At 41.3% G+C, this 11137-nt stretch overlaps 1 protein-coding gene across 1 annotated transcript in view; it reads left to right on the top strand.

Moving 5' to 3' along the window:
- adam19a (ADAM metallopeptidase domain 19a) overlaps positions 1–9445 on the top strand; it is an 84692-nt gene extending 75247 nt beyond the window's left edge. Inside the window, exons 16-23 of the mRNA XM_054753935.1 lie at positions 800–1004; positions 1778–1855; positions 3739–3847; positions 6091–6232; positions 8083–8185; positions 8274–8483; positions 8550–8758; positions 8835–9445. Of these exons, the coding sequence (XP_054609910.1) occupies positions 800–1004; positions 1778–1855; positions 3739–3847; positions 6091–6232; positions 8083–8185; positions 8274–8483; positions 8550–8758; positions 8835–8880 (1102 nt within the window). The 3' untranslated portion in view covers positions 8881–9445. The remainder of the gene's footprint in view (positions 1–799; positions 1005–1777; positions 1856–3738; positions 3848–6090; positions 6233–8082; positions 8186–8273; positions 8484–8549; positions 8759–8834) is intronic.
- Positions 9446–11137: the final 1692 nt, after the last annotated feature.

Here is an 11137-nt window from a genome sequence, read left to right on the forward strand (position 1 = left end):
TGAAAGTTGGAGACCCCTGCACTAAAAACAAATGCATGCAGAAATACAAGATGCAAATGAACATCTTTTTGTTCATTCTTTAATACAAAATATAGTTGTGGATACCAACATTTTGTTAAAGCCTGCTGTATGTCACTGGCTATGTAAATTTTTTTTCAACCCAAAAATATAAGAACACCACCAACGGCTAGCATATATGTACGAGATAGAAAGAATATATTTAACAAATAATTGTCTATATTTGTCACAATTACAAGTTAAACTTTGTTTAAAAATTGCCGTTGGGCCAGAATAAGATGGCTGGCGTTCACGCACATTCATGCAAATGACAGGCGCACATGCATGACACAGAGACACGAGATCATGGAGAATAAAAGGATTTAAAAACTGACGCTATGATGATGGTTCCTTGATGGTTGAACCGGTGAGTGAAATCATTGGTGAGTGAATTTTGTTGCATGCGTGTGTATTGGTAAGGAATAGCTTACATGGTCGGACCAGGAAGAGGGCGGGATATAATGCTTGCAGCTCGTTTGGTGAATGCAAGCGCCTTCCAAACCGCTGCAAACGGCAGCTTCTATGTTCTGGCAAGGCAAGTTTATTAACTTTGAGTTAAAGTAAGCTTTGAAAATAAATTGTTAAAAAGATTAGTAGCTCTCTGCCATTTTCATTTCGTAAAAGTACCTTTCAGAAGAAAAAAGGTTGGAGACCCATGTTGTGTATCATTGCCCTGCTGGTGTGTAGGCAGTGCTTTTCAGCCGTAAACAACATTAAGACAGTTGCATGTGTTTATGTGCAGTGATGCCAAGTGTGGAAAGATCCAGTGCCACAGTGCCGCCAAGAAGCCCAAAGGCACCAACGCCGTGTCCATCGACACCACCATCAAGACAGGAGGCATGGAGGTGAAGTGTCGCGGCACCTATGTCTACAGCACCCAGGATGGCCAGGGCGACCTTCCCGACCCCGGCCTCGTCGTGACCGGCACCAAGTGTGGTGAGGGCAAGGTGGGTCCTCGCCTCAGCAAAGTGGGCCACAACTTATTAAAAATCAGCCGAAGCCAGAATCCAAGACACTCATGTTTGAACAGTGAGGGCTACCTTTCTAATAGCAAAGTTTGAACTGGAAGAACGACCTTGCTTTCCCTCAGCAGCACGTTCCAGCCACATTCCACTTCTACTACTGTGGGGTGCACCATGAGCAATATATATTAGAAAGAAGAAAAAGAAGCAGCCAGCCAGTCAGTTGTGCTCTACTATAGCGACTTTAGCATTAATACACTTGTACATAGCATTTTGAATTTCTCTTGGGGATGAATAACGTACCTATCTATCACTGCGTCCCTTCTGCTAACAGTGTGACACCAGTTACCACATTTTTTCTGTGCAGTAGTATTTCCGTGGCCCACAGGGGGGGGGGCAACGTACAAACAGTCCAAACACAGAAATGATGGGCAAAAGCAAAAACAAACAAACACCATAAAACACATGCAAGGAGAAAATGCTGTAAATTAAAAATGTTTCATCTCGCCATCACTAATAGCAAGCGTCCACAAAGCAAGTAACTGAGGATTTTACCAGCAGGGGGCACAATAATTTGAATTTGCATGATCCATTTCCGAAAACGAACCACATACAGTAAGTAGCAAGTTTTTTTACATCATGCTTTCAAATACAAATTGGAGCCATGCAAATAAACAGCTGTTTACGTTGTATTGGGTGCAAGGCAAGGTGTGTTTGTGTGTCTAACCTTCCACATCCCCTTGCTTGTGTTGTCACAGGTGTGTCGAGACCGCCGGTGTCAAAATGCATCATTTACCGAACTGGAGGTTTGCATCGCCCGCTGTCATGGCAACGGGGTAAGGGTGCACACACAAAGACTGCCCTGATCCCACTGTGTCCTTGGGCGAAGCTAGAGTGTTTGCCAACGCACAAAGCCGCATTAAAGGCAGGAATAATAAGATAAAATAAAACAACAGCTGAAATACAGCAGCCCTCCGAGGTAATGAGCTATTTATTGGAACCGTACAAGCAAGCCTGAGGCAGATAAGGCGAAATCATGCAAGGTTTACGAGTCCATAAGCTCTTCATTGTGGTGATGGTCACCAGGTTTTTGCTGATAACATACTTAGGTGTGTCAGATTATAGCATGAATTGTGATTAATTAATTACAGCCATGTTTAGTGCGTAATTTTTTTAAATCATGTTAAATCTAATTTTTATCCCTAACTTTTCCTCACAGTTTCTGTATGCTAGTGGATTTTCATAAAATCCATGTTCATGCATTAGGCTTCTTATGCTTGAGCTCCTGGGGGTGGACAACAATAGTCAATCACAACCTAAAGTGGACATTGATTGGCTGTCATTGTGTTTGGGCCTGTTTAGAAGATGATAGGCTCCCATTGTAGTGTGGAGGGCAAGGTAAGTAGTGGAGAGGAGACTTGAAAATGGAGGAGCATGTGAGAGTTGTCAGTCCAACTAATGGGTAATTTACATTTCAAAAACGCCTCCACAACTCCTTTATTAATGATGAAGCTACATTAATATGCCATTTATCCTTTGTAAGCAGGAGTTTGCTTACCACCAAGGCAGCTCCAGATTAGCCTACCACATCAACGCAAAGCACCCAGTTGCAAGTGTAGCCACAGCTCACGTTTGCAGCGAAGATGTTAGCAATTTAGTGAGCCACAGCCAAGCCCTTCATTATTATATCATTATTATTATATTATTATTATATATATGTTAAATGAGAACATTTATGAGCAAGTCTGCGGCCAACAGGCTTTTGTCAAGCGATGAACTGCAGGCCCATAAACATTGTGGAAGACAAGGGGTCAACACAGGTCTTGCAAACTGCGTCCAGTGACCATCATACAAGCCAAAGTGCAGGACTACAGTGATGACCAAAATTTGCAAGATGTACAACGGCGAAAGGAAAAACAAACGTTAACATTTTGTTGGAGAATTCGCCCAAGTGTGTTGCTACTGTATATACCAGAGATCACTGGACCTCAGCTGGCAACCGCAGCTATTTGGGGGTGACTGGACACTTTATTGATGGGGATGAACAATGATGTGTGAACTGACAGCACTGTGATTGATGGGTCTGTTTTTTCTATTTTATATTATCTGAAGCAGAGGAAAAGCAGCAAGTTCAATATTCAGTACTTGTATTGCTCAGAAAAGTCTTCTTACTGTTTTTTGATGTCAACCTCTGCGCTTTGTATGGACCCGATGTTTTATTGTATTTCTAATTTTTAATTATTTGGAGATTGACCAGGGGCAGACATACCACTAGGCAAACAGGCAATTGCCTAGGGCCTCAAGATTTCCAGGGGCCTCCCAACGTCTCATAAAAACGGATTGTTTATTTTTTTTCTTCGATTTGAAGTATATATTAAGTTTCATTTGGTTCTGTTCATTGTTGCAGCCTGCATCCGCACACACTGTTCAAGGCATTGTCTTTCGGGACCTAGGTCAGGTTCAAACATGTCAGACAGCAAAAATAAATAAATCAATCAATTTGGAGGAAGAAAGCTGCTTGGCTGATTTAGTTTTTAGTGTTAACTCTAACTTTGCAACAAAAGAACATCAACTCACGCTCTGATGGCTTCCCAGTTCACTATTCATCTGATGACGCAATTACCAGAAAAAAGTCCACCCCAACACAAAAACACAAACATGTAAAAATCACACAAAAAACTTGAGGCAATACTTCCTCTTCTTTGTGTGTGTACTGTAGGTGTGTAACAGCAATGGCAACTGCCACTGTAATCGAGGTTGGGCCCCACCTTTCTGTGAGAAGCCAGGCCTCGGGGGCAGCGTGGACAGCGGGCCCATACAGTACGACAGTGAGTACAACACACGCATGCACGCACACTTTTTGGAACAAATCACATAAATGTTTCAATTAATGACACTATTCAGTTAACCGCCAAGTCTCCTATAGTAGCCTACAAAAGCAAATAACCGCCAGTGTTTTTAATTAGCACCAAGTCACACAACAGTGGCATTAATAGCTGTGGCTGTTGGCAGCCTCCGGATGTTGTTTTTTGTTTTTTTTTAGTCATTAATGCCACAAAATGGCAGTACAGTAGATTCCCACCTCTTAGCTCTACAGCATTCGCTCCCCCATATATTTGTAGATTTTGTTTCTTTTTTCTGCTTAACTTAAATAAAAATGGTTTGATAGCGCCATCTGCCAGGGAGAAAAGAGTGCTGTTGCTATAAATCCAGCAGAGGGAGCTGTCTTACAAGTCAATTTACTCAATATTTTCCAGCAGGAAGATACCATGACAAGGTATTTATAGGTACGATACTGTATACTGTATGCCTGTAATTATTTCAAAATGTGTAAAATTGAATTTAAAATTCATTTAATAGCCCTATAATATGTCTCTCATGTTATAGTGTCAAGAGCAGGGGTCTTCAGTTACATTTGTCCAAGGGCCAGAATTTTTCTTGGCAGACACTGAGGGTCAGATGGTATTGTTAAGAATAATAATAATGAAAACATTGATTTCTATGCCATTATGGCTCCATCCCGCGACCACACATTGAGAGTCACGTGTGTTAACCAGCAGGCCAGTGTAACTTTGGTCATTGCATGTTCTTATTTTCATGGGGGCTGGGGGAACAGACCAAAAATAGATTTGTTTTCATTTTCAAAGCAAGAGTGCGGTTGATTTCTGCCGTGTTTGTGGGTCTGACCAAAATGTCTTTGGAGCCCTACTCAGAAATAATTTTAGACATGGCAAAACGAGGCATGTCATCTGCAAAAAACTCCTGCAAAGACACTCCTCTGTTGTTTGTAAAAACAACATACTGATCAATGATTACTGTATAACTACCCACAGACCAGTCCGCGGTCTTGCCTTTAAATAGAAACTGCTGTTTTTTGTTGACTGGTGATTTTTTTGTTACATGAAATATATTGAAAAAATCAAACTTTGCCACTCGAATATTGCTCCCTCGCTCTATTGCGGTTTTTGAATAATTCATTACCGTAATTAATAAATGATCGCTGTTTCGTGGTTGAATACAGCCTATTATCCATCCATCCATCCATTCATCCTCTAATCATGTTAAAAGAACATATTTAGAAGATGGTAAACAGGTTGTCTATGCCATAACTACGAAAATATTCCATTTAATATTGAATCCTACTGAGCAGAAATTCACTCATCGCAGCCGGGTGTGAAACCATTTAACCGCAATAAACGAGGGGCGACTGTAATTTTTTTTTTTTTTTTACACTGAAAAAGACGAACGCTTTGTATTTCAATTTTATTTTTTAACTATCAAAATGAAGTTCAAATAAAGCAATCATTATTGTTTTTTAATTCCCATCCATGAAAATTCAATGACCAAAAGTTACACTGACCCTGAAAGCCCAGGCTTTCAACACCAGCTGGCTGGTAAGGCGTCGGTGAGTGAGGTTTACTTAACTTACTATTGAACAGCTACACTTGCTGGCATCTGCTAGAGAGCTGTCCTCTTAGTGCTGCTGTACACCTCGCTGTTGCCCCCTGCAGAGTGAAGGAAGCACGAACAAGCCCTTCTCTAGTTAGATTGAATGCTTTACAATATTTGGGTGATGTTTGGCACGCCAAATGAAAAGCTTTGGCAGGCCACATGGCCGCTGATTGAAGACTCCTGGTTTAGGATATCAAAAATAGCCATTTTTTACTTCTTTTTATGGGTGCTGCCATTAGTTCGTTAGTTTTGCCATTTGGGATCTGCTGTAGCTGCATTTTAAACATATCACCGTGATCAGCATCCAGCAGCTTTATCCACCTCTGAGTGCACTTTAAAAATGTTGTTACTCAGCTGTTGGTGTGTTACATTTATAATATTGTTTTTTGCAATTAGCTCATCAGCTCTATTAATGCTGGCTGAGAAATTCATAAAACTGGTTCTGTTCTTGCTGTTTTGTGCAACATATTTAATACATGACCATGTGGTCAAAAGAGAGCTACGTTTTCCTTTCCACTTTCTCATGCACGCCAAATCATTAGGTTATGAGGACATTCAGCTACAGACTTAACTTTCCAAATGTGTGTGTGTGTGTGCGTGTGTGCGTGCGTGCGCGCAGGTCAAGTGGGCTTGGTGGTTGGCCTTTTGTTTGCCTTCCTGGTGGTCCTCCCTGCTGTGCTGATGCTATTCTACTGCTACCGCATCAAGACGTCCTACTTCCACAAGTGGCTCACGCAACGAGAGAAGAGCAAGAGCAACAAGTATGACAGCCGTTGATGTGATGTCATTGTGCTTTCACCGTGCGACCCACAACAGAAGACATGTCATGTATCGTATGACACTCAGAGAAGTCAATACATCTTTTACGACCACGCCGACTCGCCACCATCCCAAGCAAACAAAATCCAAGTCCTCATCATCTCAAGAGCTTCTTTTACGAGCTCATCTCTCTGCCTGACGCTGCGTGACGGAGCACACTGATTTACACAACACAAAAGATTCTGGAGACCATCCAGTCCTTTAACGAGCCCAGCCTTGCAAATGAAGCAGACAGGAAATATGTCCTGATGGGAGCAGATAGAAGAAAACCCAACAACTGGCTCCTAATATGTTACCATACTGATGCCAAATACTCTTAAAGGGACAAGCAACGTTGAATTGTTCACGTCAATCAGGTTTTTTATTTATTGTTTTTTATTGGCTTATTCTCAGGGTTCCTACGCGGATATGGAAATTATGGAATTTGATTTTATACATTTCTTGGTCTGGAAAAGTATGGAAAATGGAAACTCAAGTATGGAAAAACATTCACGTTTCCAAGACTGTTCCCACAGTTGTTTTCTTAAAGATACAATTATGAATAACTAAAAAAGAAGAATAACTAAAAAAGAAAAATAATACGATCAATCTGTTTTTCTAAGGCACCTGCTCGGTCAGCTAAGATGTTTGTATGAGAGCACACAGTGGGCGACGTATTCCGGAAGACTTTTGGGAAGATTGACAAGCTGAATGGCATAACCCTCTGCTGTTATCTTCCTCCAACCTTTTGTATGAGCTACATCACCCAGCTATAGTCTTCTGGAAATGATCAATGGTCATAATGGTATACATATTCAAAATAATGAAAACAAACCATTCATCCATAATAATTTACATAACACCAGGGCTGCAAGTAACGATTGTTTTCTTAGTCGAGTAATCTGAAGCTTGCCGTTTCGATGAATTGAGTAATCGGTTAGGCCCTAAACAAACCAAATCAAAATTAAACAAACACAAACACAGTTAGTGGTTTGGTCTGCAACATATAATCAGAAAAGAGGAAAAATGTTGATCACAGTTTTCCAAAGTAACATGAACATAAATATAATGGGTCTGCTTTCATGATTGACTAAGAAAATGAAAAAAATATTCACATTTGAGAGGCTGAAATTAGGATATTTACATTTTAAAATTAAAACAATTAATTGAATACCAAAATAGTTGTTGATTAATTGGATAATTGATTAATCATCAATTCATAGATTAATTTTTGCAGTTCTAACGATACATATTTATTTACTGAATATGGAAAAATTTTGGAAAGTCTGGAATTTTGAAATGTGAACTCCACAGGAACCAAAACGCTATAGGAGACACAAAGCTGTTTTTTTCGCTAAGTATCTCCATAAATCAGAATGTCGGCAGACGTTATTTGACTCCAGGAGTTCAATTCAGACTAAGAGACCAGTTAAAGGCTCAGAATCTTTTAGGTTACAATATCAAACGTTTTGACAATTTTTTTTTTTAAATTTGAGAAACTGAATTAGGGTTTTGGTTAGACGTAAGCTAAAGTTATGAAGAAATATGTTCTTGAAATATTTCACTCTGTGTAGTGAATCTTTGGAATATAAGAGTTTCACTTTTTAAACTTGAACTACTGAAATAAATGAACTGTTCAATGATAATCTAATTTACAGTATTGAGACGCACCTGTATCGGGTTTTAGGGCATTTAAGAAAGAAAACGTGAAGAATATCAATGTGAATGCCCTCAGTGGAACTAGTTTGGACACACCTGAGTTGAATAAGAATCCAACGGCAAGTGAATATTAATGAATATTTTGTGTGGACAGGGCGGAGACATCATTGGAGAACGGGAAGAAGAACGGCCATCTGAATCCCGCCTTTCACTTAAAGGTTGTGGGACCAATCAGCAAAGCAAGCGGCCACAAGGGGGTGTGTTACATTGTTGAACCGCTCTTATGATTCAAGTTGGTATAATGATTTCATAATTTGACTTGATGTGTTTTTGTCACTCCTCCAGCTTCCTGCCACCAGCAAAGAGGTCCTTCCTCTCCGTCCAGGACCACCGGCCGCCGGCACCCAGCCGGTCAACATTGTGCGACCCATCCCAAAGGGGTCACGCCCACCTCTCCCGGCAGGCAAGCCCCCCAGGAGGAAATCCCTGCCACCCCCGCAGCGTTTAAGCCCGCCCAAGAAGCCCCTTCCCCTAAACCCGACGCGTTCCCCACTGGTGAGGCTGCCCTTTGCGTTCTTATTCATGCAAATGAATAACTACAGATAAATATTTTTTTTTTAGCTAGTGTCTGAGCTGCAGCCCAGATCATCCCCCTTCCCACCGCAGAGGCCCCTACCCCTCAGTCCCACCAGGGGAACCTCACCTACAGCGAGTCCGGTTCGTGTGCTGACCTCAAAACCTCCTCCAAGCCTGTTGGTTGTGATGCCCCCGGCAGGAGGACTCAGACCTGTGGGCAAAGTCTCAGCCATCCCCCCTCTCAGAGCTCTTAGGTGGGCACACTTTGGTTGTTTGCAACAAGGTCCTGATGCAAGCTTGAGCGTTTCTTTGCTTTGTTTTCTCCTCCAGACCGGTCCCAGGTGCCAAACCAAACACATCCTCACCGCCATCATGAAGATGACCTTCTCCCTGGCCCCGCGCGCGGCCCTCCCCTCCAAAGCCTATTTGCACTAAAGCAACGTTGCCGTGTTGGTCGACCACAGAGAAGCGGCAGGAGGAGGACAATGTCAAAAGAAACAAAAACGGACAAGAAGAAGAGAGAGCACTCCAAATTTAGCCACACTGACGCAGTTTTGCACGGAGGCCTTGCAGACTGAGACATTTTGCCAAAACAGTTCTTTTTCACATCATTTTTTAAAATATTTTTTCGTAGCTCTTGTCTTGTTTACAATTGTTTTTAGGATTTGTGTTCTGTGCCAAAGAGGTCTCTCCATGCCTGGGGTGGTTTGTGTCCACAATTGCTTGAAAATCGTCTCGAAGATCATGTTTCATTATGTTTACGACAAGTCCACTGATCATCATAATTTATTGTATCGGATGAGGAAATAATGACAGCACTGTTGTTTACATGTGAATGCAGCACATCCACGCCACTCGCATTGATTTGAATGTCTTTTGCGTTGTCTTGAAATGTTACATAAAATATTTTTTACAAAGCTGTCATTTGTGTCGTAATTAAAGCCGCCCCAGTGTGCTTTGCTGAATAGTGAAAGGAAAACTTTTTTTTTTGTGCTGAAACAAAGACTTCCAGATGATCCATGATGATCTAATATTTCTTGAGGCTTTGCATCTTCAGTTCTTAATGGATTCCACTGTGCTAGAAATGAGACGCCTGTTTCTCTCCATGGAGACTAATGCTTTTGGAGAGTGTGAGCTCGGAGTGGAGAGCTGTGTGAGGATGACTGCTCTCATGGGGAGATGGACCAAAGTGGCCAAACTAACTTGGTGCAAAACACTGGATGCGATCAAAATGAAGAGTAGCAGTGAGGTGCGCATGTGCAGTACAGTTTTACAATTTACAAATGTATTTATTTTATTTATTTTAATATCTCCTCATTCATTCTCATAACTAGAAACTGTCCTGGGGATCGCAATATACAATTTCCTGACCAAATAGCAGTGGCGGAGCTACGGGGTGGCCGTGGCCACCCTTTGTCACCTTCCGGCCACCCCCACAGCTGGGGGACAACTTTGACAAACGCGGCTCTGTGGTGCAGAACCTTAGTCCAACCTAACCTCCGTTTCCTCTTGGACGCATTTCACTGCAGCACACAACTTCCCGTGTGGAGTAGTGATGGAAATTTCGGCTTTTTTTTTAGAGAACTGGCTCTTTCGGCTCCCAATTTTTATGTTGTCTTAAATTAATTTTATTACCAAATTATGTGTAAAATGAATTACTAATGTATGTAAAAAAATACATGATATCAAATGTTTTAAAATTTAAACCTCAATGAGCAGCTACAAAAATATGTTATACAGTATTATAAATAAAATACAAAAAAAGACCCATCTCAACAGACAAATTAAGTCAAAACAGGTCCAATGACATTCGCCTTTAACAGAAAAAATGACGAGGAGAAAACGAATTGGCTCCCAACGACGCGGACTGACACATCGCTAGAGTGAAGGAGCAGTCACTAAAACCGTGTCTTGCATAAACTACAAGTGGTAGGTAAGTTTTCCATTATTAATTGGTCGGTTCCGGTCAAGTTCTGGCAAGTTTGGCCACCATGATGGGGAGCAGAATCCAGAAGCTATGCATTGAAAACATGTCCTCGGCACACGTGCTCAGCAATTAGTTGCTCTAACAGACGGTCCAAAAGCAGCGGCGGAGCTTCAGGGTGGTGTCCCTCCGGCCGCCCCACTGGACATCTAGACACTTCAAGTATCAACTTATTGCCACTCCTCTGTTGGAAATGGTCTCACCTTGGCCCCCCAATGAAAAATCTCTGGCTCCGCCACTGCCGAATAGTGTAACACATTTTCAGTCACTATTTCAATCCTGCCACACTTAACATCGGTGTGCAAACCTAAATAAATCCACCAGATGCCACTGTGGCTGTAAATGATTGGTCACAGGTGAAAATCAGATGGGGTTTTTTTTACATTACATTACTAATAGAAACGTTTTACTTGATAGAAAAAAGTAAACTGTCTTTTTTTCGTTTTTTTTTTTTTTACACATGCTCAACCAAATGGTTGATATGTGTGATTCAAATTGACTATTTGACTATTGTGGAAATGTCAGAAATGCAGTGTTTTGCACAGTCACACAGATGAGATTTGTTAAAGTGAAGAGACTGAAAATAGCATGTTATGAATATTTTGGAAACTAATAGGCCTGGTACAAAAAAAAACTCACCCAAGGCAAT

The sequence above is a fragment of the Dunckerocampus dactyliophorus genome, chromosome 15 (genome assembly GCF_027744805.1).
Source record: "Dunckerocampus dactyliophorus isolate RoL2022-P2 chromosome 15, RoL_Ddac_1.1, whole genome shotgun sequence".
Taxonomy (NCBI): domain Eukaryota; kingdom Metazoa; phylum Chordata; class Actinopteri; order Syngnathiformes; family Syngnathidae; genus Dunckerocampus; species Dunckerocampus dactyliophorus.